We start from the raw sequence: 27576 nt of genomic DNA on the forward strand, positions 1-27576 counted from the left end.
ATTAACTCAGTATGTATTAATACCTGGGGGAGCAAACAACTGTGCATATCTGTGTTATAGAGGGCAAACAACTTGAGTTTACCCTACATAAGCTTTATCCAGGGTAAAATGGATTTATTTGGGTTTAGACCCCATTGGGAGTTGGGCACTTGAGTGTTAAACAGGAACACTTTGGTTAGCTACTTTCAGGTAAAGCTGCAGCTTTGGGGCAAGTAATTCAGACCCTGGGTCTTTGCTGGAGCAGATGGGTGTGTCTGGCTCAGCAAGACAGGGTGCTGGAGTCCTGAGTGGTAGGGAAAGCAGGGGTAGTAGTAGTAATCTTGGCACATCTGATGGCAGCTCCCAAGGGGGGGTTCTGTGATCCAACCTGTGACACATACATCTATCTCAAGAGGGCAAAGGCCTACAACTTACATTGACTTAAAGCCAGGGGTTAATTTTTTTATCATTAATTCAAACAGTAACCATAGTGAAAGATTGATATCTGCCCCATGCATAAGTTTATCTTACACATGTGTTTAGAGCTGGTCTTCACCAGGAACTTAAATCAGAGCTACTTGTCTCAGGGCTGTGAAAAATCCACACCCCTGAGACACACTTATGCCAGCTTAAACCCCACTGTATTTTTAAAAAAAACACACCACACACAGAGCCAGCTAAAAAACATTATTATTTACAATTTTTCATCCAGGTTACAGGACTGTTAAAAATTTAACCTGTTAAATAAAAAAGGAGCATCACCTTTTGACAGGGAGAAAACACCACTCCACGAATCACATTTCCTAAGAAAGCCTGTACACTATACTTCCCACCCAGCACCCTCATGCAGCATAAGAACCATGGGAGCCTAATTCCTATCCCAAGACCCAGACCGCCACTAAGGCAAGGACCTTCCATGGAAACAGCTGGGCATTCAACACCTTCTCTCTGCAAAGTAAAGAAAGAGAAAACTCCAACGGCCTGTGAGATCAGAGGTGCTTTCTCAACACATTGTCTCTACCTTAGCTGTGGCTCAGAGTCTTGGTAGAGCGGTCGTCTTTTCTGAAAGTCAGATTTCAGGTTTAAACAAACCTGCAGACAGCAATGCTGTGACTATGCAACTGCCAAGCTAGCTTGGCCCTGTCAGCCCTTGTGATAGATACCAACCCCTTGCCATCAGATGCTCAAAATAAAAATCACATTCAGGGTAGTACATTTAAACCCACTATTAACTGAATCTTTCCATGAGCAGTTAACCTAGACCAGCTGCCAGAGTTTCTAGCCAGGATGGGTTTGTTGTCAAATACAACAAAAGAGTTTCTCCTCCACACCCCTCTCTCCAAAAACCCCATTTAGGAAGGGACCAGACAGTGATGTTTCACCATATGGCGCAAGGCATTGTAGGAAATATTCATCTACTTAGCATAGCTCAGAACTAGGAACAGGAGGGGCTTTCACAGCCAGTCGGGGAATCCACATTGCAGGACAAAAGAGCCACTTCAGGCTCCTTAGCAATGACATCAGGCAGACTTGCTGGGGCACAACAGCGACAAGCCAGCTGACGGTATTAAACCTATGCTGCCACCACTGCCTACAAACCCCTGTTGAGCTCCCCAGAGCTGAAATCTCAACTTCCAGTTTACAATCTTGACACACAAAAGCATAATTCTCTGAATGAGTTTTCTTTAATCCTCTCCGCACCCCAGAGAAGCACCTGAGATTTGGGACACAACTGAAAATCAGCAGATCCCAAAAACACCTCCAGGGAACCAAGAGTTTGGCTGAAAATAGGATTACAAATGTATTTACATATAATTTGTTAAAAAAATATTAATGCCAGAAACTGGTGTCTCTTCTGCATCTCACAGCAAGTCCAAGAGAGCAGAACTGCTCCTGCAGGTAGCTGGATACTGCACTTTCCGGCTGCTCGCAGTAAAGCTGTAGGAGTTCTTCTCTGTGCTCAAGGGACCCAAAGTTTCCCGCCTTCTCCTCTCTGCCTGACTGGAGAGAGTGACCTGTTTTCATCCTCTTCCAGGAGCATCTTGAACTTTCCTTTAGAGGCAGCCTTCTCACCCCCAGGTCATCCATTTTAACACTGAATGCTAAGTGTTAAAGAAGAGGTGTTCAAGGAAGAATGAGCCATTCCTTACAGCTCTTGCAATGTCATTAGGTTGTACTGGGGTCTCACTTCCTCCCCAAAGGGGAGCCAGGAGCAGTCTTCCATTTGGTTTTCTCTTTTGTTTACATGTCCTCAACACTCCACTTATATGCAAGCTCCTGAACTGCCTTCTTGCTGGCTAGCCTGGCAAAGCGCTTCTGTTCAAACCCATTGGACCTACAAAATAATATCAACAAGAGTGTGGGTTGGTGCACAATATACTTTACCAAGCCATTTCTGAAAAATGAAACCTTCTGGAACGACCAGATGGCTCAAGCTCCCTTCCATTTCTAGATTGCTGGCTCAGTTTCAGCCCCATCTGTGGTTAACAACAGCTGGTGCCATCTGGTGGCAGTTCAGTGGCCACTGTACAGCAAATTAGGTGGGTCTCCTTCCAGTTTTTCATGATAAATGTCCCGACTGCAAAGGCCACGTATCCCCACATTGGCAAGACAGGCAAACTATGGAGATAGGTCTCCCAGCCCACCATAGCAAGGATCTGCAAATGTCAGCACTGAGGCATATTAGCAAGGGGGAGAGCAGAGTGTGGGAAGCACAGATGATGAGAAAAGGGCAAGTATTTTCTGTGAAAAATTAAACACATTTCATGGAAGTTTTTGATTTTTCATCAAACAAATTAAAAAATTGTTTATATTCAATACAAAAAAAGAGCAGTTGGGGCCCTGCTCCCACCTCACTGGAAAAAAAGAGGGGAGGATGGGAAAGGGGAAAAGAGAAGGGGGCAGGCACTTGAAAAAAACTGAAACCCAATAATTTGACATTTCAATTTGACCAACTATTTGTAAAATTGCAAACACAAACATTTCAATACCACTGAAAAGCCATGTTCACCCCCCAAAAATGCAAGCAACTCTAACGAGAAGCCTGCAGTGCTGCTTGCCAACAGAGGACTCTGGTCTTCTGGGGTGTTGAGCCAGCACCTCACTCTGGCATGAAATTCACATAATTTAAAAAAAAGGTTTGGAAGCTCAGTAAGCCAAGATACTGTGTGAAAACGCCTTTGTGTGCAGGCAGTACAGCATACTTCCCCCATGCTTTTGTCTGCGTTACCCTGGAGCTAAGGGTAAGCTCTTCAGGGCAGAAGCCCATCTGTTACCTCTACCACCATGCTAGGTGCAATACAAACCGATGAGGAATGCCTACCTGTCCACTCCATCCCAGCGATACCCAGGCCATAAGTTAAACCTGTTCAGGGGAGGTGCTGGTCCATTGTACCTGGGCTTCTCTAGAGACAGAGAAAAGCAGCAATATAATCCATTACTATTTCAGCTCAACCATGTGGTTACGTTATCATCAATCTAAAACAGCATACACACACATGCACTGACTGCTGAGCCAGCCAGCCAGATCGCTGAGCGCTGACCATTATTCATGGAGAACTTCCAAATACCACCTTTCATCTAGATGAACTCCGTTGGTTCACAAGAGCACAGCACTGTTGTTCACCTGGTCTCTAAGCCAATCAGAACACAGCTGGCCAACAACAGTACAGTGAGTCATTACCACTACTGCACTAACAGCCACCAAAACCAGACTGATCCGTTACGGTGAGTCTCGTGCTGTGCGTTTATTAACAGCCGCCTTGCTCATCAGTGCCTCACCTGAGCCCTGAACTGCCATAACCTAAGTACAAACCAACCTTTCTTATCCTTGCTCTCTTTGGCTTTCTTCTTTCTGATGAAGTTAGCCATGGGGTCCCCTTCTCTCTCCTTCTCGCGGAGCATCTGATCCAAGTCTTGGTCATCAATGTAACGAGCCAATGGCTTCTGCATCTCCTTTACGGCATCCTCCACATTCTGCTGCTGCTGCCTATGCTGGGCCAGGCTTGGAAAGAAACATACAAAGCCTTATGGTCGAGCACGTCAGACCCAGGGCACATCCTATTGCTTGCTCAGTGAGCGTGGCTGATTGCAATCCTGGGCTACCAACAAGTGTACAGCACTCACAATCCACACACCAGTGCAGGACAGGAAGAGTCAAGAGATCTCTAAGATGAGAGAGAACATTTGGTGTACAGGTCCAGAATCTCAGTGCCTGGTCAGTGCTCCCTGGGAAAGGAGTCCAGTGGTCTCAGTCCAGTCACAAGCGGGCCTGCATCCATATCACTAAAACCACCTTCACAACGGCCATCTTTGTTGGCAACAGAGGTGTTACATCATTAGGGGGAGGGGATGTTATGCCATGGAAGAGGACTGAGCAGTTTGCTATTGAACCCCGGGGCTTCTTACCCCTTGCCCCACTTGGCATAGAGCTCATCTCTCTCAGATTTCGCCTCCGCCTTCTTCTGCTGCTCAAGTCGTTCCTGCATAAGGTCCCTCTTGCGGCCTGACTTGTCTCGAAAGACTGTTTCAGCATTTTGGGATTCATCTGAAGACATGAGAAGTTGCAGGTTAGTCATTTTAGAACATTTCCAAAATCTCAAGTCAATTCAGTCCATCACTTCTACGCACTTCAACAGCCCTGTGTTTTGGTTGGCTGAGGTATATTTTTTGTTTTTAAAGTATTCCAACCTCAGAAAAAGGTCACCAACCAGTAACGATAGAACCACAACCACCAGTTTCTAGCCACTGACCACAGCTGTCCTTGTAGGTAGGCTTACTCAAATCTCAGTCTGACCCGGTTCTTTTAAGAATTGCTCACTGATCCTGCCTAGCACCTTGATGCAAGTCCCAAAAGCTTCAGCCCTCTCTATTATTATTTCATGGGGAGCAGTGCTCGGGGATGGGAGGGTTCCACCATTTACATTTCATTTACTTTACAGGCCTAGGGCCCTTCATTTTCAGTTTTTATTTAATTTAATTTTTCCCAGGAATTTATCAGTGTTTATTACCGCAACAACAAAAACAGATGAAAATCAGTGCAAAAAACTATTAATAATGTGTCTGGGTAAGTATCAGGGTTTATTTTGGTGAACGGAAAGACGGGAAAAAAGTATTCAGTAGATTGATTAATGCTTTGAATTCCATTCAATGTGGTTTGCTACAAAACTAAAACAGATCTCAAAACACAATGCCACTTCTGAGTTTAAGAAAACAATACATCTCTAATCCCCAAATAAAACTTTTCATTTGAATAAACAGTTTACTGTTGTAGGCTTAGAACTATGAGTCTATAAATATTTACATTTAATAATTGGGCCACATTGTTTGCAGTGCATAAACTCAACTTCATCCTTTTCTCCTGTTTTGGGGGTTTTCTTTAAACTTTTGAATACTTGTGTTCTGAAATGTATTCTGACAGATTTTAATTTTCTTCCCATTTTAGTGTGTCAAATCTTTAAACCGTTATCTGCTTACAGCTTGAAATGTGTACATGGCGGGCATGAGATGTATCAGTAGGTTCGGATGCACACGCACTTCCGAGCTTGCGGGCATGCCTGTTTGTTTATTGTGTGTATCTTATCTAGACTAATACATAGCCTTACTTCAACAGGCAGTTTTGCATACACACAGACACACACAGACACACACACACACACACAGTATTGTATTATCGTAATACATATCTCTCATGCAATGTGTTGTAGTTTCCTAATAAAACAAGTTATTTTTTATATATTTGAATGATACAAAAGTAGGGTGAAAATGAGAAAAAAAATGAATACTTTTTGTAAAACTTGGGACTTTTTTGGTAAAAAAAAAAAATTTAAACTGAAAATGAAGGGGCTTATACAGGCCCCACCCATGACACCACCCTTGAAGGCCTTTCGGAGTGCCTAGATGCTACCCCACAGAGAAGCACTTCAGCCAGGGCCCACCACACCCCAAACCCCTACAACTAGCACAGAAAAAAGCAGTAGGAACCAGGCTGTAGGTTGAAAGCAGGTTGATGCCCATTACAGTCTCATTAACTCTTTACCTTCCAAGTGTTTGTTATTTCTATCATGTCTCCTGAGCTCCTGCTGTTCTCTCCGCAGCAGGTCGGCTGACACCAAGCCAGCTTTACCCCCAGAGAGCATCTGGCTGGCCTGCAAATCCAAAAGAGATACCACACATTACCACTAGCTGAAGGCTGTGGAGGCTCATCCATGTAAAGAGCTGGTGATCTCAGTCCAGTTCTTAGGAGAAATGTCCACATCACCAAGCCACCTCCCTCCCCGGGGCAATAACTGGCTCCCTTGTGGGCACTCTCAGCAGACACACAATGACCGAGTGGGGCAAGAGGACAAAGCTATTCACTCATCCTTAGCAATGCTCACTGCAGGATGGGGTGAGGCAAGTAGTGAAGGCAGCATAGGAAACTTATACCTTACAAGCTTACCCTCTGGTCCTCTCCTCTCTCCCCCTGGAAAGATCTTTTAGAATCTGGGCCTCGATGAGGAGGCAAGAGGCCAGGAGAGGTCCTTGAACCGTGGAGTTTCTTTCCAGCTGCCTGACTCCTTCTGGGAGGAGATAAATCAGAATCTGAAGACGTGTTCTGATTCCTCTTGGGAGGAGAGAGTTTGGAGGGGGAGTCACGGTGTAGCAGGCCTGGTCTATGACTGTTCCGCAGGGGGGAAAGGTCAGAATCAGACGAGTCCTGGGAACTCTTCCGTGCCAGTGAAGAATCAGAGTCATGTCTCTTGCGCCTTTTAGGCGACGGAGCCTGTTTAGGCTTTTTATTGGCTGGAGAAAAGCCTGCAATAATATGGAGATATCAAATTATAATCACAGAAAAAAATACAGTTTGGAGCCCTGTAAAAGCCTGGACATGCTAGCGTCTGAGGTGCGTCTCTGCAGAGCTAAACTAGCCAGTTTGGAAACCAGAAGAGATGTTAAACATGCCATGTCATAATAGGGTACACAGACAGCTAAGCCCTGGGCACTCCTTTTAGAACTCTATATCAAGCACTGAGAACAGCCCCGACTGGTCCTGGAAGTTATTTTGAAAATCCCTCTTCTACACCTATAAAAATACTGGTACGTACACTTAGGTATAATCAGCATTGCTCCAATAGTTTCATTCCTGAATGAGGCTATTTCCCATCAGCATGGGCTAGGTCAGCGGTCCCTCTTGGGAGGAGAGAGTTTGGAGGGGGAGTCACGGTGTAGCAGGCCTGGTCTATGACTGTTCCGCAGGGGGGAAAGGTCAGAATCAGACGAGTCCTGGGAACTCTTCCGTGCCAGTGAAGAATCAGAGTCATGTCTCTTGCGCCTTTTAGGCGACGGAGCCTGTTTAGGCTTTTTATTGGCGGTCCCTAAGGCCACCTCTTCACGTGCGGGGAAAAAGGATATTGTTAACATTCGCTAACACGTGTTTGAAATAGTCTTCTCTTTGCGTGGGGTTCCTTTTACTCGCAATTTGCCTTTGATATAGGCACTCTGGGTTGATTTTTAACCCCTTGCTAAGTCTGTGCAGAACAGGACTGAGAGACTTAGCTTTACCATTACAAAACGTTCGTTACTGGGGATTTTTGTACTTCTTGTAAGGTAAGTCCAAGTCTTTCCATCTTTAACTTACCAAGAAACACTGATTCCAAATCCCACGGCTGGCAGCAGTGTGCAAACATGGTCACAGACGGGGGCCTGACAAATGTTTAGAAATAACACGAACTTGAGTGACTTGCTGTTCCCAAGAGCACCCGGCTAGCACTGAATGATCTCATACATACTCACCTCTTGTGCTGCTCTGTTTTTTCAGCCCACTAGGTGATCCAGTTCTCTTTCTCCGAGATGGTGATGGGGCTAGGTCAGAACTGTCTCTGTTCTTCCTGAGGGGTGAAAGATCTGGAGTTATCTGCCGCTTATGATGTGATGAGGACTTGTGTGGGAAGCCGGATCTCAGATTAGATCGCTCTCCTTGGATTCCTCCCGGTAGCGATTTGTCCATAGTTTTCTTGTTTTTTTTTCCTGACACTGAGTCGTGGTGGCCCCGGCGGGGCGGCGACAGGTCCGGCGAGTCGCGGCAGCCCTGGCGGGGCGGCGAGAGGCCCGGCGAGTCGCGGCGCCCACGGCGGGGCGGCGAGAGGCCCGGCGAGTCGCGGCGCCCACGGCGGGGCGGCGAGAGGCCCGGCGAGTCGCGGCGCCCACGGCGGGGCGGCGAGAGGCCCGGCGAGTCGCGGCGGCCCCGGCGGGGCGGCGACAGGCCCGGCGAGTCGCGGCGGCCCCGGCGGGGCGGCGACAGGCCCGGCGAGTCGCGGCGCCCACGGCGGGGCGGCGACAGGTCCGGCGAGTCGCGGCGCCCACGGCGGGGCGGCGACAGGTCCGGCGAGTCGCGGCGCTGATTCCTGGATAGAGACTCATCTGAAGAATCATGACGCTGCCTCCTGGGTGGAGAAATCTCAGGCGAATCATGACGACCTCTCCTGGGAGGTGATGGTTCAGATAAGTGTTTAATTTTCTTTTGTTTTGTGGTTTCTGAACTGGAAATAAAAACAAAACAAGAGGTTTGTAAAGCAGCCAGCAGGGTTTAAAGCCCTGCTGAATGAAGCGCTGGTTACCAATTCACATTTGGTTCTCAGTTTCACAGACAGACGTTCACACAGATTAATGCCTGAACTTGTCACCTCTGATCTGTCACTACCAGGCCAAAAACCCCAAAAGGGTTCCTATACCTGGGCCCTCTGAGCTCCAGCCGGGTTGGCACTTAAATTCTACCGGAATCACTTTATGATCAATCCACTTAATAGTGGAAGGGGCTGAAACAGATGTTATGGGCAGTCGGAATATTTTCAGGAGTCATGTGAGAATTTAAAGATCCCAAGGCTGTTATGAAAAGGAGGGAACTCTACTGTCCTCATCACATTCCGGCTTTGCTTGCCAGCATGCAGCCATCTATATTTTCCCTACGTATTTAAATGACTATGGAATAAATCTGCTTCCTGTGTTAAAGTTCTGGGTATTATTTCTGTACACTGTATTAGACAGTTACTGTGTTCTCCCCCAGAGGTGAATGCATTTTAGCGCTGAATAAAGCAATCCTCATATATCCCTTACCTACATCATAAGGCTTAACTGTAAAGTACTGAGAGACCACAACCCCAGGCAAAGCCCCATACCTTGCTGTAGACTTGGCAGCTAGAGAAAGGTCTGAGCTTTGTGAATCTTCATTCTGATCTAAAAAAAAGAAAAGAATCATCACTTAGATTCTTATCATAGTGGACCACAAACTAAATATGAGTCAACAGTGTAACAGTGTTGCAAAAAAAGCAAACATCATTCTGGGATGTATTAGCAGGAGTGTTGTAAGCAAGACACGAAAAGTAATTCTTCTGCTCTACTCCGCACTGATTAGGCCTCAACTGGAGTATTGTGTCCAGTTCTGGGCGCCACATTTCAGGAAAGATGTGGACAAATTGGAGATAGTCCACAGAAGAGCAACAAAAATGATTAATGGTCTAGAAAACATGGCCTGTGAGGGAAGACTGGGGCAGGACGATATGATAACAGTTTTCAAGTACATAAAAGGTTGTTACAAGGAGGAGGGAGAAAAATCGTTCTTCTTAACCTCTGAGGACAGGACAAGAAGCAATGGGCTTAAATTGCAGCAAGGGAGGTTTAGGTTGGACATTAGGAAAAACTTCCTGTCAGGGTGGTTAAGCACTGGAATAAATTGCCTAGGGAGGTCGTGGATCATTGGAGGTTTTTAAGAGCAGGTTGGACAAACACCTGTCAGGGATGGTCTAGATAATAATTAGTCCTGCCATGAGTGCAGGGGACTGAACTAGATGACCTCTCGAGGTCCCTTCCAGTCCTATGATTCCTCCATACAATGAGAGCACATCTCAGGATTTATGGGGTACATGCTTCTTCTGTTGGTGTTTCATTTTTCAGCTTGCAGAAGCAAAACACTCAGGGGAAGGGGATGGAAAGTTAGCCCAGACATGCTCCCTAGATGAAGTCAGACAGGGCTCCCTGCAAACAACTAAGAAGGCCCCTGCCCTCACATCTTCTGCAGATGATGACTACGCTCACTTTCACCCTCAGTTCCATTGATGACAACCTGACAACTGCAGGGCACCACCTTGCTGAAGTCAAGTTGAAGCTCTTGCCTTTATCTTCAAACCCATTCACAAGTCCCCCCATCCTCATCTCATCCTGTGTCCTACTGTATCCCATCAGCCCCTCTGTTCTCTGTACAATGCCAGTCCTGAATCTCTGTTCATTTCCTTCTATCACTCTCCATGTGTAATTTTCCATGCTGCCCTTTCCTGTGGAACACCCCTTCTAAGCCAAACCATCTCTCTTCGGTCAAGTCCCTCTTGAAAGCCCTTTTCTTCTGTAAGGCTCATAAGAAGATATATGTATTGAAATGTGGAATGAAAACCCTATAAAACCTAAGTCTTCTCCATCTCTGGGTTACCCAATGTTTCCTATCTTCTACATACCTATCTTTAAGTGTAAATTATTTGGAACAAGGACTTACTACATTTGTGGGGATTGAACCAAGCTGAATACTTTGCTGGGGATAAAACAACCACAGCCACCACTCCAAGCTTACCTCCTAAAAGCTTCCATTTACTATTTGTCCGGAATTCTTCCATCCGTTTCACTTCTTCTGGACGCTCATCAATAAACTCTGCCACCTGAATGCAACATAGCAGAGTTACAACCCAGGAGATTTTCTACTCTCAAAAATAAACACACACAGGCAACTAATGTGGTTGCCTGTAATCCTCGATTATTATGCTGCACAGACTTCTTGTACATTGATATCAAAACACACAATACTGCTAACGCCTCTGACTATGTATTAGTCTCTGGATTGTTCTCTGTAGCTCTAGAATGGAACACATCCCTTCCTACTTAAATAGCAAAGTTTAGCTCACATCATCAATTGCATGGGCTTATTTGATTTCATTACAAGCGGTTGTTTTAAAACTTTTCAAAATATTTCTCTCATCTGTTGCTTTTGTTTTGCAACAGCTCTCCACTGCTTCTTTTTCATTTAAAAATCAATCTCTAAAGACCCACCATGTCAAGCAGTCTCAGCTCAAAATTTAGATTTGGCTCAAAAACAGGAATTAGCAAAAAAATTTCAATCAATTCCAATGGGAACTTTATTTGTCTGAAGGCAAGTTTTAGATATAAACAGTATCTGTTCACCAGACACTGAAGTTGGGCTACTGCAAAAGAAGCAATAAGTGAAACTGATCAGTCTAATTAAAAAATTTTCCATATCTCAGGTGCTGTTAGTAACTCAAATAAAGGCTTTTAAAAATATGATTGTTAACTCAATAACAGCCCATTAAAAGTTACTAGTGACAGTCTATCTACGCACAGTATGTCATTGGAACCTGTACTAGACAAAGCACAGGAGAATACGCTCTAGCACAGTAGTCCTCAACCAGGGGTACAGGCCCCCCTTGGGGGCTGCCAGCAGGTTTCAGGGGGGCCTCCAAGCAGGGCCAGCATTAGACTCGCTGGGGCCCAGGACAGAAATCCAAAGCCCCACTGCATGAGTCTGAAGCCCAGGTCCCTGAGCCCCGCCGCCCGGGGCTGAAGCTGAAGCCTGGGCAATGTAGCTTTGCAGGGGCCCCTGTGGCATGGGGCCCCAGGCAATTGCCCTGCTTGCCACCCCTAATGCCAGCCCTCGGTTTTATATGCAGAAAACAAGTTATTGCAGCACAGGTGGGCCGTGGGGTTTTTATAGCATGTTGGGGGGGGGCTCAGAAAGAAAAAGGTTGAGAACCTCCTCTGCTCTAGGAAGCAATTACCCCCAGAAGAGGAACATGAGTCATGAAGCATAATAGTAACTGAAAAGCACTTAGAGACCTTCAGACACTGGGCATCCTGGATTCTCTATGGGACGTGTAGTGTAAAACAGCCCTTGTGCAGCCACATTTTTCACATATGCTCTGGAACAAATCTGACACTGATTAAGGCCAACAGAGTTGCACCCACTTATGCTACTGGTCAATTTTACGTTTGATTTCTGAACCCCCTTCACGGAACAGCAGCTCTGCAGGGTCAGCTGCTCTCTCCTTTTGCTATAATGTTGTTTTGTTAATTTTTTTAATGCAAGATAGAGACGTAGTATCAGTCCCTACCCGCAGTAGCTTACACACCAAATGCTGCCTTTGCTGATGGTCGTACAAGGCCTAGCCGAATGAGGCTCCAATCTGCTTTAAGCCTTTAGATCTACGGCAATGCATATATAAAACATTTGAATGCAAAATATCATTCTTTCTAGGATACTAATGAGATCTCTCTACGGTTAAACCAGACAAGTTATTCACTTTGTCCACTTACACAGGCAGCCATTCCCCCGGCAAGTGTTTCCCCCCATGATGACAGCAGGAAGTTTGTAGGGGTGCTGAATACACTTAGTAATTTGGTTTTTGATAGCACAAGCCTCCCGACCCTAGAGTACCCACCACAGGCAGGTCCCCTTCATCCTCTGCCTCCTCCTCTTTCTCTTGTGCAGCAGAAATGCTATTCCAGCTCACATCATCATCCACTATTCGCATCCTGAGAGGAGGGGGAGAAAGGTAGTGGCATTAGGAAATGACCATGGCTCAGGGGAGTACAAAGCAGATGATTGAAGCAATAAGAGGCATTTGTGTCCAATGTATGCAACTCAGGTGGCAGGCAAAAGAAGGACCCTCAGAGACACAGCAGTTGCTTTTTGCATCCCCATAGTCCACTGTGGTAAGAGCAACTGTCCCCAATCAGCTACCTGGGGGGGATGCTCTAGATCTACCTCTCCCCAGACCCAGTGAACAGTGCAGGGGGAGCAAGAAAAGAAGCTACACAAGCCCCAAATCCCCTAACACACACTGGAGATAGGGATAGATACAGGGGTTCTGGTCTCAGAGGCAGGGGAGATCCTTGGTGGGGCCCCATGGTTAAGGGGTTACTTGGGGATCCTTCAGAAGTGAAAGTGGGGGAGGGCTCACAGATTCCAAGGGCAGACGGGACCATTGCGATCATCTAGGTTTTCAACCTGCGGGCAGCTTGTGGTCCAATCAGCACAGAGCAGCAGCCCACATGACATCCTCAGAGCCATACAGATAGTATTGGATGCAGCCCACAGTGGTAAACAGGTTGAGAACCTGACCTCCTATATAGCATAGGCCAGGGAACTTTACCACAATAATTCCTAATCTTCTATAAAAACATCCAGTCTTAATTTTAAAAACGTTTGAGATAGAAAACCTTGGTAAGTTATTCTGATGGTAAATTAGTCTCACTCTTAAAAATGTACACCTTATTTCCAGTCTGAATTTGTCTAGTTTCAACTTCCAGCCACTGGATCGAGTTCTACCTTTCTCTGCTAGATTGAAGAGCCCGTTATCACATATTTATTCCTCATTTAGGTTCTTACAAACTGTAACCAGGTCACCCCTTAACCTTCTGTTAAGCCAAGTAGTCGGAGATCCTTGAGTCTGTCACTATAAGGCAGTGGCTCTCAACCTTTCCAGACCACCGTACCTCTTTCCGGAGTCTGATTGGTCTTGCGTACGTACCCTCAAGTTTCACCTCACTTAAAAAAGACTTGCTTACAAAATGAGACATAAAAATACAGACGTGGCACCGCCCACTAGTACTGAACAGGGGCTGACTTTCTTGTTTTTAGGAGATAATCAACTGAAATATAACTATTGCACTTGCCTGTATCTCAGCGTATAGGAGAGAGAGCAGCATAAACAAGTCATTGTCTGACATTGTAGTTCGTACTGACCCCACTCGTGCTATTTACGTGGCCTGTTGCAGAACCAGGCAAGTCTCCAGAGGAGCTGATGGACCCCCCGGCAGACCTCAGCACATCCCTGAGGGAGAACCGCTGCTACCGGGCACATTTTTCAACCCATTCATCAGTCTCATTTCCCTGAGCGCGGGGAGGGGGGAACCCGGGGGGGGGGGAACCCGGGGGGGGGCGTTGCCAGGGGAACCCTTAGGGCAGCGTGGGGGGGTCCCTGGGAGCAAGGGGGGGCTAAGGGCTGGGGGAGCGCCGGGGGCCGAGGAGGCCCTGGAACGGGGGGGGGGGGCAGGGCACCCCAGAGGCAGGGGGACCCCGAGGAATCCGGGGGGGGGAACCCGGAAGCGGGGGGAGGGGCGATCCCCCCCGGCCCGGCCGCTCACCCCCTGCCGCTGCTCCCCGGCGGTTTCTTCCTCCGCTTGCGCCTGCCGCCCTCCGGCTCGGCCGCGGCCCCGCCCAGGTAGCGCCGCAGGTACTCGGCCTTGGACAGGCCCGGCGCCGCCATGGCGGAGCGGCGCAGACGGGTCGGCGGCGGGGACAAAACAGCGCGAGGCGCGCCCCGGAAACCGACTGGCCCCCGGCCGCTGCACGTGGGGCGGGGCGAGCGGGCGGGCGCGCGCTTCCGGCTGCTCACGCGCTGCGCAGGGCGTGTGACGTACAGCGAGCGCTGGGAGGGGGCGGGGCACGCGGCTCCTGCAGCGGGGAGTTCCCTTGGTCTGCCCCGCCTGAGCCGGGGGAGGGGGAGGGGAAGGGAGCTCCATAGGCTGCAGCAGGGTAAATTATTAAAACTGCCTCTCCGGCCATTAAAACCTCAGGTAAGGCAAAGGGCCCTGCTGGCTGCAGCCTTGTGGGGGCGACCCCCCAGGCTAGGTTATAAGGAAGGTTAAGATTTTGTCATGGAGAGTTTTCGTAATGGCACAGATAAGTTCCAGGCCACACAGAAAATTCACAGCAGGCCAGGACCTGGCTGACTTTTACTACAAAAAAAAAAAAAAAAAGGCCATGACAAACTGAAGAGCTCAGCGATGGGGTCTCCCCACTGGGCACAGGGGCTAGGGAGTTTTGGAGGGTCCTGCTGGCTGCCATAGGCTGAAATCACAGATTCCATGGCTTGCACAACCTCCACTTAACAAAACAAAAACAAACAAAAAAACCATAGCTGTCCTGAGAAGAAGCCAGCATCCTCTTTGCTCCTACAAGTGGTGCAGAAGAGGGCAGTACAGCTGCCCCATTTTATCTCAGAGGGAACATTAAACAAACCCAGTTAGTTATTGTCACGTTACTCCTTTTTTATTTTGAGCAAAGCTAAATACATTGAACTGCATCTACACTGCCAAACCCCTTCTGTGGGGGAAGCATTAGCCATAATCAGATTGTGTTGATCCCCTCTTAATCATTGTTAGCTTTCCTTCCCACCCTTCAAACCCAAGCTTCTCTGTGCTTGGAGTCTTCTCAGATGTGAGCTCGAGGACATGCACAAAAAAACAAAATGACACATGAACTATGCAAAAGCAACACTTGGTTTAATACTTTACATGGGAACAGATTACAGAGACAGACAGTGAGAGTGGTTTTCATTTCAAAGTAGAAGTGTACCATCAGTCTGGAGCCACTAGCTGCAGAGCCAACAGCTGCTCAAGGAGGGGCTCGACTGATCCCAGTTGATGCATTTACAGGTGTGCAGGGAGACAAAGAACACAACTGAAACCCAGGCAAACAGGTTGTTTACATTTTTCTTTATACAAGTATAAACCTCCAAAACAATTAACAGACTCAGAACTTTTGACCTTAAAGGCTGCCCACCTGCCAACTTCCAAAAAGTAAGTTAAGCAGGTGTACCCTCCAGCTGTCCAACAAAAGGAAAAAGCTTGCTGCCAGTGCAAGACAGGGCAGCTCCTTAGCCCTATTGTAATTAGTAATAACTTAGTGAAAAGAGTTTGGCTTTTCTGTCCCTCCGTGTGCTGCTACCGCTCAGAGGTCAGCCCAGTTTCATAGCCCTCAGTTCGCATGTCATTGAGGCCCAGATCCTCATTCTGTGCAAACGTACGCTCGTAGTGCTCCACTTTTAGCTCTGGATCTTCTTCTGGAGCATAGACGTTCTTCGGTTCAAAGAGAGAGAGAGAGAACATTAGTTGTGCTTTGGTATGGGTCAGAGCCGAGCATAGCTGCGTGTGTTGCACTTCTCCGGCAAGTCTCAGCCAGGGATCACAAAGCATTTTACAGATAATAGTTGAGCCTTACTCTCCCTTTTAGGAGGGCAAGGATCAGCCCCTTTAGAAGTGAGTTATGTGAGGCAGAGAAATCAAGTGACTTGCCCAAGCTCCAAAAGTCAATAGCAGACAGAAGCAGAGAGTTAGGATCCTAGCTCTCAGCCCCCTGAAGAACCATGCATCTAATTTTTTCCTACCACCAGCAATGGAATCACCTCCTGGAATGAAGGCAACCAGTTAAGGCACAGGGGCATGGAGGTGAAATTATCTTCCCACCTCAGTCCACCCCCAAAGTGATTCCTTGGTTGTTTTCAATAGCATGGGGTGGGGGAGAGAAGGAGAAGAGAAAGAAGGTGTGCATCTGTGGATTTCTGCATTCAGAAGACCCTAAAAAGGAAGTCTCATTACAAGTGCTCAATACTCTACCTGAAGGTAGCTGTTCCCTGCAGGATCATCCAGAATGAAGTGAGCCTCCATGTGACCCTCCATAATCTGAGGAAACAAAAGGCAGATTAACAGCTTCAGCACCTTTGCTGAAGAGTTGCCAGGACCCCACATGCTCCATTTTAGCAGTGATCAATCCTAAAATCCAAGTCTCTGCTGCATCTTGCAGGTTGTCATCACCACACTCACCTATGCAGAGGAGCTACAGAAGCCTTATACACCACTCGAAGAATGCACAGTGCTTTCTAGACAGAACATTTCCTGTGCATAACAGCATTCACTCAAGACAGGACATGCTTCAGGTGAGGAGGCTTAGAGCAGGACAGAGTTCCAGGCATAGGAAGCCGCATGACAGTAGTGCTTTGCTATCTAGTGCCTGTTCAGATCATGAACAGTTGCGACATTTGAAGGTTTGAGTAGTCTGGTGTAACAAATTAAGAGAGTGCGTCTCCCAGCCCCATTATCCAAGATGTTCAGGAAACATACTGCAAGCCAATGACAATCTGTAAATAGAAGTGCAGCTTCTCACAGCTGTCCACACTGGACAAGGAAGCAGTAATCTAATATGGCTGTGCCTCCATCTCCCAGCATGCAGTGCTCCATCTTGACACCCCCCCACCCATCAATTGGATCACTGCATGCTGGCAGACACAGCCAAAAGTGTATTATATTACTCTTCTGAATACTGGCTACTAGAACACTAATACAGCCAGTGATTTGATCCAAGTCCATGATGCATATAGTTCTAGGTACTAGATTTGGAGATCCTATGGCATGGAGGTGCCCCAGAGCATTAGCTCAATGTACATGGGAAGTTAGCCCCCTTTGGCCTGGACAGTATTGCAGCATGGCTGGTTTGCCTCATTTCAGTGAAAGGAAGGCTCTGCCCAACCTTTAGGTGGCCCAGAGGAGGGATGCTGATCTTTAGTCTAGCTTGTGTGATGGTCTGAGGTCAGGGCAAGCTTCAGGATTACTGCCTTCATCGGGTGCAAGCATGTTGTGTTAGGAGGTATTCCCTGCCTAATGATGTATGGAGCAACATCAGTGGTCCTGAAGCAGGAGCCTCAAGCCCCCTCCCTGCAGAAGGCTTATAGCATGGCTACACAGGACACTGATGGAAGGTGGGAACTGAGAACAGGATGGCAGGGTAAGGAGGGGTAAACTTTACATGCCTGCAGAGATTCCCCAAAGTTACACACTTCAGACTTGCAGCAATGCTGCCAAAGAACGCATCTGAGCAGGTCAGTCATTTGCCAAGTTCGGTGTGAATAGGACACCAAAGCTACTAACCTGATATACCTTTCTGCCAAACTCTTGGAGCTTCTCCACTCTGCTTGGAGTGGAGCTGTCCCCCAGAGTGAAGGGGTTTTTCACAACCTGCAACAGAAAACAGGCTCTTTCACACTGTGCCACACTGAGTTACTATTGCTGAATACTTTGTGGTACCTGCATGTGAACCATGCCCAGCCTGGCCCAGGGCATTCAGGGGAGCCCTGGGAAGTCCCTAGTTAACAGGAATTGGCAGCCTTCTACAATAGCATGCTGCTCTAGGTAACCCATAATAGGCCTTTGAAAGCTCGTTCCTGTCTTCAGATCAGTCAAGGGCAAGTCCTGCAGCTCAGCTCAGAGGGGAGAGGGGTGTCTTAAGAATCAAGATCTACAGGGCAGAGGCCCTGTACAGAGTTCTCAGTCACACTGTGCACTGGTTACAGATCTCTTTGCTTTCAGAAGCAGATGTAGGAGCTAGAGGGACACTGTCCGTTCCATCTACTATGACCTCAGCCACCCACTTCTACAGCCTGCCTTCCTGTGGGCATCAGTGTGCCAGAACAGAGTAGGCATTAAGCTATGTCACATATCAGAGCTGCCCTCAGTTGTTCAGAAGGAGGGAGCCAGGACTGGCAGCACATCCAGAGCCTAGGGAAGGAGTGATTGATGCCGCTCTCAAGTAACCCTCCGATTCATGCACTGATTGGCTCTAGGGAGCAAGGTGTACAAGAACAGTTGGAGTGAAACATGGAGAAGGGGAGGGAAGACTTCTGGAAGGACAACCCACCTCTCCCCAGAAGAGGATGCAAGCCACTGCGAGTGGCTGATGTGCTCCCCCCTCTCCAGGCAGGGTGAGTGAAGGCTGCAGCATAACATGAACGACTGCGTTCAGTGGTGCCACGCACTTGCGCAGCATATCCAAGTCTACAGGAAGCTACAGGTACTCAGCACTCATGGGGCCTATGCATCCCAAATACAGGTACAGACCTCAGCTAAACAGGAGCTTAATATAGGCCACTTACCAGATTTCGGATATCTTTCAGCAGCCCCTCCAGAGTAGTGAATTTTCCCCCCAGCGCTCCCATGCCAAGCTCGAATTCCAGCTCTGGAATTTCCACACTACACGTCTCTGACTGTAGAGAACAGAGAGACACACGGTATGCTTAGTTCCAGGTCATCCAAAATGGTGATGTGCTAGAGAGCAGCTTCCATCTGAGAGCCAAGACCACAGAAAGTCTATGGTGAGCTGGGAATAAATCCCAGAAGCTCTAACTAGGCCCCATTCCCTTCATCAGCAGGGCCAAATTGAGAGAAGAGGTCCCAAGAAGCAGCCACACACATTTAGAGATTATCAGATATCTGAAGGAAGAGATTACCTTTAGTAGATCTCTCGTCATGTCTGAAGGGTCTGTAACACGAAGGGTGATCCTGGTACCCAGCGGTTCTATTGCTCCTCCAGATTTAACCTAGAGACAATCTGTTAGAGTTAGTTTACAAGTGACAAAAGAATTCAGAATATTTTAATCCTCTTGCCACTACAGTGTGCTTTAATAGTTGGTGTATGTCTTGCGTCTAAGACCCTGCAGTGGGCCAGTCAGATCTGGGGTCAGTGCCTCAACCTTAGGTTTAGGACAGATTTTGGGGATAGAAGGGTTAGTCTCCAAGTCAGCCACTTAGCTCATAGACTCATAGACTTTAAGGTCAGAAGGGACCATTATGATCATCTGGTCTGACCCCCTGCATGCTGCAGGCCATAAAACCGTCCCTACCCCTTCCCTGGACTCTGCTGTTGAAGTCCCCAATCCTGTTTTAAGTGACCTCAATCGGCAGAGACCCTCCTGCTAGAGATCCCTGCCCCATGCTGCGGAGGAAGGCGAAAAACCTCCAGAGGCTCAGCCAATCTGCCCTGGAGGAAAATTCCTTCCCGACCCCAAATATGGCGATCAGTAAGACCCCGAGCATATAGGCAAGAGTCTCCAGCCTGACCCGTCAGCCATTATACTATTTACCTACCATTGCTTGGTTTTCCTCGACTACTATGTTTTATCATTAAACCATTCCCTCCATAAACTTATCTAACTTTATCTTAAAGCCAGACAGGTCCCTCGCCCCCACCGTTTCTCTCGGAAGGCCGTTCCAATATTTCACCCCTCTGACGGTCAGAAACCTTCGTCTAATTTCAAGCCTGAACTTCCCCACGGCCAGTTTATATCCATTCGTTCTCGTATCCACATTAGTACTAAGCTGGAATAATTCTTCTCCCTCCCTTGTATTAATTAATTAACATACTGTGACAGAGCTGCAGGTATTTGTTCCCATGCTAGCCACTCAGCTGCTGTGGTCTTACCCACCTGCGTTTGCTACAAAAGACATTTAACAAACCCCATCTCTCCTAGTCTCCTCTGTCCGATGTGTGATCCAGGAAGCCAGATTATGATAAGGAGTGGGGTGCAGGCAGGGGACAGACAGAAAATTCCATCCCTTTGGAGAGCACAGAAGAGTGGCATGTTCCGAAGACGACATAGTCAGATTTGCAGCTCACCTCATTTGTCCTGTGCCCACAGGCCTCGCAGTTTGTAGCCATGATGATCACTTCCTTGAAGTGTGGAATTTCTGGGACAGACCGTTAGGAAGTTTGCCTGAAATACCTCCAAGACAAAGAACTTCTGGCTTCCTTACAGAGGACTAAGCTACTTCCCAGCCCTATCAGCCTTGCCACGCAAGGATGCAATTGTCTTCAAAAGAGCATTCAAAGGAGATTAGCATGTCAGTGCCAATGCAGGTACTGAGCACCAATGCAGAGAGTCATGTTGACAGGCACTAGTAGATTTCCAGCCTTTTGCTCCTATTTAATGGGATCATCCATCAGGATTCAAACATGAGCTTGTTTCCAAGCTATAAGTAGCACTTAGCTGTGTCTCCGGAGTCACAGACTTTGCTATCCTGGGTCAGACCTTTAAGCCTCTCTCTGGCAGAATACAAAGCACCAGGCCTGTGCACAATACTGAACCCCACCCCCTCTGCACAGGAGGAAGAGGCCAATTTGTACGGTCACATAGTCCCATCAGAAGGATACGCACTAGCTTCATGTTAGTGTTGGCTGGGGCGTTACACTCAGGACAGTTTGTGTTGAATTGTAACACCTGCAATAGAAGAACACAATGAAGAGTCTGATCTGTTGCACTATGAGCACTTACTTGCCTAAAGACAGATACCAAAGAATATTGCAACCAGGAGCAACGCATGAATTTAGCTTCCATCTGGATACTTATGGCCCTGATCACTGTAGCTTAGAAAGAGAATTAGCCCAGCAAATGGGGCAGTTTAGGTATCCCTGTCTGTGTGCCCAATACCACATGCTCCTCAGAGCAATCAGGACAGAGCTACAATCCAGTTAGCCAGCTCCAGGTGGCCAACAAGGAACATTACTCACTTCATTCCTCAGATCTTCCACAGAGTCAGCTGGGTTCTCATCAGTCTCCTCCACCTGAAACAGCATAGAGGCTAGTATCAGTATGCCAACTCAGACAGTTATACCTCATACATCTTCCCATTCATGGATCTCTGAACAGACTTTGGGGCAGGGTGGAAGAGAAGAATGCCTCTGCTACTCAGCAGCATCCCCTCTAGCATATAAAGGAGGGCACAGACTAGGATTTGAAGGGCATTTTGCCCTTCCGTTATGGAAGACAGGGACTGCAAAGCAGGAATGAGGGAAGAGCTAACATACACCTGCCAGGCCTCCCCTCGCTTCCGACTTTAAGACACCTTCCCCACCCAGACGCAATACCTCAAGTCCAAGCATAGCATCCTGTTGGGCAGTCCTCCTGTAATGAGTAACCACAAGAGCGTCATCTTTCTGCGGCGCACGAGGATTCTCCACAAAGCTGTTACCTGAGGGGTCGTCTATGATCTGACAGAAGGAAGTATAAGGAAAGTCTTCAGGAATTCTCCCTGTTTTGCCCCCAAAGAGAGAGGGGCAGATGCATTCCCTCACCCTCCTGCTAATACTTACAAAGGTGAAAGAAGAATCCACTTCCTTCAGCTGCTTGAGTTTGCCAATAAACTCATCTATTTTTCCTGCCACATCTTTGTCTGCTGCCTGTGAAAGGAGAGACACTTAAGATCGGATTGGATCTTTGGTACCAGCCTAGACCTTCAGATAGGCCTGTCACAAGCACAATGGTGAGCCAAGAAGTGTTCTCAGCTCATCATCTAGTAGGGGATGTGTAACCGTGATAGGTGCAGAATTTGTAGTTAAGTGTAAACCATAAGCAGACATCTGTTTTGAGATTCCCTTCTTAAAGCACCTTACCCTGCGGACTGGCTGATCCTGTTCCAGGCCAGCGACAGCTCTGTCAATTATTCCCTCGATAGTGGTAAGAGCTTGATAGAGGAAGAAAACAGACCTAATTAAAGCATTAAGTACACCAGAGCAATGTTGTTAATCTTCTAAATTTATCATCCCCAGCCCACCAGTCCTTCCTAGAACTATTCATTCCCCCAGATGGGAAAACAAGAACTCTTAAGAACGCCTGTTTTTTTGCCCTGGTAGGTCTAGTCTCTTCCCTACTCAGACAGCACCATCCAGCTGCAGATTCACCATGCACACGTCAGTGGACAGAAGCCCACACCTCCGATAAAAGAAGCTGCTGCTGCCTACATGAGAAGCATCCATGAAGGAAGAGACGCCTCAGGGCTAGGCTGTGACACTGTCTCCAAGACACTGCAGGATTTGGGGGAAGCGAGCTTTCAATGCTAGGCACTGACTAGCAGCAGGATAAATTGGGATCCAGAGTACAAGAACGGGAGATATTTAAGACAGTAATACCACAGAGCCTAGCTCTACCCACCTCCATCCATACAGCCATCTCAGTAAAGCTGGGCATAAACTGATTCACACCAGTACAAAGATCCAAACCCTTGTCTAGACTAGGTCATACTCAGATAGAGTAGCCGTCCATTCCAGTAGCCAAAAGTTGTTGTTATACCAACACCTCTGCTAAGCTACCAGCCACCCCAAGCCACATGCGAGCTCAGATTACATACCTACCTCCTTTCTGAGAAAACGCAGGAATTTCAAAGTCTAGCTCTGGGATTCTAGCCGTGGCACAATCTGTCTTCACCACTTCCCTATTCATATCCTGGACAGAACAATTTATAGGAAAGATTAAAAATAAAGCTACAACAGGCCAGGAACCCTACACACGCTGAGCAAATAAGAATGAATTCAACCCTGAGAAGCACATGGGAGGATGCTTACAACTGTGTTCCCAAATAGAAGATCATTCACACACACACACACACACACCCAGTGAAACCAGTGTTTCCATTCACTGTCTCCCTGGGCTGCTTCTCCCACCTGTTATTTTCCCATACACCTCAGTTCATAAGTAGAAAGTTACGCTTGGATGGTTGCCACGCTAGGCCACCCCCATCTGCTCTGCCCACCTTGTAAGTGCAGATACATCAAAGCATCAATGAACCCGACAAAAACAACAAACAACAACCTTTTCTGATCATAGCTGCCATGCATCAGGGCAAACACTGATCCACTGACTGGCTCTCCCTTCCTCAAATGCTCACAATGTCTCCACAAAATAGCCTGTTTTAGCATGTTGTGTGGACATCTTACACCAAAGTACTTCCCAGAAAGTCAGCATCCCATTAATCAGGGGGTAGCCATGTTAGTCTGTATCTACAAAAACAACAAGGAGTCTGGTGGCACCTTAAAGACTAACAGATTTATTTGGGCATAAGCTTTCGTGAGTAAAAACCTCACTTCTTCGGATGCATCCGAAGAAGTGAGGTTTTTACTCACGAAAGCTTATTCCCAAATAAATCTGTTAGTCTTTAAGGTGCCACCAGACTCCTTGTTGTTTTTGCATCCCATTAATGAGCAGTTGATAGTGTCTCATTAAATATTAGTTACTTTACAATAGTCAGAGAAGCAGATTTGCTGCTGTATTGTACTCTGAGGGCAGCTGTGACTTATACGCAAGTATTCACAGTCCTAGGGTCTTGGCTGGAACCTGCTTACCTAAATTCCACCCCTTTCAACCCACGCTATACTTTCAGTCAGGATGCACAGGCACCAAACATGCTCTTCAGAGACGCAGACAGCCCAGGATCAGCCACTACATTTCAACAGGCATCAGAAGTGTAACCTGTGCTTATTCAGTGGGACACTCCTTCCCCCTTCAGTGGCTAGGCAACATGTAGGTTCATGAGCCTGCTACAACATTGACTAGAAGAATTGGGTCTACTAGGTCAGGCAGTAGGTACTCAGGCTTTTATAGCACGAGGCCCCAGATTCAGTCTGCACGATCAACAATATACTCAGGGGCTTCCTATTATCTCACAAGTGCTGAACGCTTAAACTCAGGCCATTTGTATCCCCCAAGCTGAGGCTTTTGATAGCTTGGCTGTTTTTCCACAATTATGTTTTTATTGATCCAGACAAGGCCAGTGGCGACTAGGATACCTCAGAATTGCCAGGACATCTTCCACCCGGCGCTAAGACGCTACCGGCCATCAGGTCTGGACCTGGACCTGCCCCCGGCTCCCTCCCAGAGGGGCCGAAGCGAAGGGGCCCTGGCTCACCTGCCGCGCAGTAGCCGCGAGGGTGTAGCGCACCCCCTGCTCCTGGATCCGCCCCACCGACTGGATCTCGGTGTTGGACCATGCGCAGCTGCCGCAGGTAAAGGAGCTGACGATGATCTCTTTGAAGAAGGGGATCTTGGTGAGCAGCAGCCGAGTCACCCCCTGGAAGAGCAAAGCCAAGGGAACATGGAGCAGCTGCTCCCACCCCCCCCCGCCGCGCGAGCCCCGGGCCAGGCGAGCAGCTGCCCCCCCCTCCGTACTCCCGTACCCCCCCCCCGCCGCGCGCGCCCCGGGCCAGGCGAGCAGCTGCCCCCCCCTCCGTACTCCCGTACCCCCCCCCCGCCGCGCGCGCCCCGGGCCAGGCGAGCAGCTGCCCCCCCCTCCGTACTCCCGTACCCCCCCGCCGCGCAGGGCGAGCCCCGGGGCGGCCCCTCCCCGGCCTCACGTTGCGGTAGCAGCTCATGCAGAGGGACTCGATCTCGTCCGGCTGCTGCTCCTCGTCCTCGGCGCTGAGGGGCCGGAACAAGGGGCCGCCCCGCACGGACTCCAGCTCCCTGATCGCCGACATGCTGCTCTCTGCTTCCGCTTCCGCCTCCCGGCCACCCTCTGACCCGGAACTTCCTGAGCGGGCCACGCCCCCTTTGTAAAGCGATTGGGCGGGGCGGAGGGGGAGCCGGAGCGCTCCGCGGGCCTCGTGTGGGCGGGAGGAGCGCCTCCGCTACGTCACGTGACGCAGAGCTACTCCCACACAGGCTTCAGGGTTGGGCGTAGGCCTCAGCCTGGCACAGGGGATGGCAGGAGGCTGAGGGCGCGCACACCTCACCAACCTGTTCCTAGCAAGGATTTGGGAAGAGGGGTGGACAGTCAGGGGGCAAAGTTTGCAGACGCTACAAAATTATTCAAGATCGTTAAGCGCAAAGCTGACTGCAGAGAGTTACCAGGGGATCTCACCAAACTGGATGACAGGGCAACAAGATGGCAGCTGAAAATCAGCGTTGCTAAATGCAAAGCAATGCACATTGGAAAACATAATCCCAACCATACATAGAAAATTGATGGGGGTCTAAATTAGGACAACATCAGTTCAGTGTGGACCAGCGGTCAAAAAAGTTAACAGAATGCTAGCAACCATTAAGGGATAGCTAGTAAGATGGAAAATATCACACTAGAACTGTATAAATCCCCAGAATATCCACATTTTGAATACCGCACGCAGCCCCCATCTCAAAAAAGTTATATTTGAATCAGAAAAAGTACAGCAATAGCCAACAAAAATGCTTAGGAGTATGGAATAGCTTCCCTATAAAGAGAGATTAAAAAGACTAGGTCTGTTCATTTTACAAATGAGACAACTAAGGGAGGATATGATAGAGGTCTATAAAATCATGAATGGTGTGGAGAAAGTGAATAAGGAAGTGTTATTTTCTCATAACACTAGAACCAGGAATCACCCAATGAAATTAATAGGCAGCAGGTTTAAAACAAAGATGGGGAATTGCTTCACACAACTCACAGTAAACCTACAGAACTCATTGCCGGGAGACATTGTAAAGACCAAATGTATAACTGGATTAAAAAAAGAATGAGATAAATTCATGGAGAATAGGTCCATCAATGGCCCATCAGGGACACAACCCCATGCTCCAGGTGTCCGTAAATCTTTGACTGCCACAAGCTGGGACTGGACACCTGGAGATGGCTCATCAGTAAATTGCCCTGTTCTGTTCATTCCGTCTGAACCATCTGGTACTGGCTACTGTCAGAATACAGGAGACTGGGCTAGATGGACCAATATGGCCATTCTTATGTTCTTGTGTTATACTGAATGCCAAGATGCTGAGCTGGGTTTTGAAACCCAGATATATGAGTACAAAGTTGTGGAGCGAGACAAAGCAATGTGGCTCCTACATAGCCTTTAAAAGTCTACACATTGTGATAATGTATTTATTGTGCAATTTCAACAGAAAAAAAAAGGAAAAACCAACTCCAAAGAAATCTAACAACATGTAACTTTATTGAAGCAGATTTGACAGTTAAATTGCAGGGGAAGAAACCATAAAACTGGTATAGCAAATGGCATATCAATACCGTAGTGGCAGTGGCTTACAACATCCAAACACCTGAATTCCCATCGACTGTTCCATAAAAAATGCTGTGATTATAGAGAGGGATATTTTATATATACACAGAATGTGCAAGGAAAGTGTTAACCCTGCAGAGTAACCTAAGTAGGGTGCAGTACACTAGCAGCATGTACTATTCACTCTAGTAACACAGAGAAGATTGTTAAAGTCCAGAAGTCCAGCTTCAAGAGTTTAAAAAGAATTCAACATTTCAACTCTGTATTAATCCAAAGACATACAGTATGGACCAGATGCTGGACCTTTTACTCCCATTGACTAGTACTTACTCACCTGAGTAGTCTCACTGAAGTCAATGTGAGTAAGGTTTATAAAACTGGGCCATATATATATATATAGTGTATGCTACAGGTCAGAGGTTCTCAAACTGTGGGTCGGGGCCAAAGCTGGTGTTAGATTTGCTGGGGACTAGGGCCAAGCCAAAGCCCAAGCCCAAGCCCCACCACCCAGGGCTGAAGCCCAAACCCAAGCCCCACCACCCAGGGCCAAAGCTTTGGCCCTGGGAAGGGGGACTAAGGTTACATGCCTCCTGCCCAGGGCAGAAGTCCTTGGGCTTCAGCTTTGCTCCCCACACCCCCAGCCCGGGGTGGTGCGCTCAGGCTTCGGTCCCCCCCTCCTGGGGTTGTGTAGTAATTTTTGTTGTCAGAAGGCGGGGGTGGGTCATGGTGCACTGAAGTTTGAGAATCACTGCTATAGGTAATTACAGGTATGGTACTTATTCCCTCTTTCCTGCTGCTGAGATAAGCACTCTGCCCATTTGGCTTTCAAAAGACCACAGCAATGCTAGTTTGTGGAATTATTTTAGTAAAATGGCATGATTCAATACGGAGTCACAAAATTGTATCCTTCTGACAGAAGGTGACTTTGTGGCTTTATCTTTCTAAGAGAGAGCAGGTTGCCGTGTTTTTTCAGCCGCAGGGGCCTGCCGGGCAGTGAGGGAGGGGCTGGCTGAACGCCCGTCAGATTTGAGAACTCTGGACTAGCACTGCAGCTAGACAAAAGAGCTGTACTTATGTGGCACGAGAAGCCATGTTGATGGCATGTTATAGTTGTCCAAGTCATGGCCACAAGTGTCCTTAGCCAACAGTGCAGTAGAGTAGGACATGACCTCTTGACAGTTTTTCTTTTCCAC

The 27576-nt window shown here is 47.9% G+C and overlaps 2 protein-coding genes across 2 annotated transcripts; both read right to left on the reverse strand.

Annotated features, from left to right (window-relative positions):
• Window positions 1–652: 652 nt before the first annotated feature.
• Window positions 653–14358, reverse strand: BUD13 (BUD13 homolog). The gene is made up of 11 exons (XM_054005444.1): window positions 14161–14358; window positions 12453–12546; window positions 10577–10661; window positions 9135–9192; window positions 7753–8498; window positions 6419–6774; window positions 6017–6125; window positions 4387–4525; window positions 3798–3982; window positions 3302–3383; window positions 653–2314 (listed from the first exon to the last, which is right to left on the reverse strand). The coding sequence occupies exons 1-11, from the start codon at window positions 14280–14282 to the stop codon at window positions 2221–2223; spliced, it is 2070 nt and encodes a 689-aa protein (XP_053861419.1). The 5' UTR covers window positions 14283–14358; the 3' UTR covers window positions 653–2220.
• Window positions 14359–15279: 921 nt separating this feature from the next.
• Window positions 15280–27534, reverse strand: ZPR1 (ZPR1 zinc finger). Its single transcript, XM_054005589.1, has 14 exons — window positions 24749–27534; window positions 24304–24465; window positions 22754–22844; window positions 22016–22086; window positions 21716–21802; window positions 21491–21613; window positions 21134–21187; window positions 20777–20843; window positions 20243–20313; window positions 19077–19166; window positions 18723–18833; window positions 17722–17808; window positions 16414–16479; window positions 15280–15876 (listed from the first exon to the last, which is right to left on the reverse strand). The coding sequence occupies exons 1-14, from the start codon at window positions 24869–24871 to the stop codon at window positions 15742–15744; spliced, it is 1338 nt and encodes a 445-aa protein (XP_053861564.1). The 5' UTR covers window positions 24872–27534; the 3' UTR covers window positions 15280–15741.
• Window positions 27535–27576: the final 42 nt, after the last annotated feature.

This window comes from Malaclemys terrapin, chromosome 15 (assembly GCF_027887155.1).
Source record: "Malaclemys terrapin pileata isolate rMalTer1 chromosome 15, rMalTer1.hap1, whole genome shotgun sequence".
NCBI lineage: Eukaryota > Metazoa > Chordata > Testudines > Emydidae > Malaclemys > Malaclemys terrapin.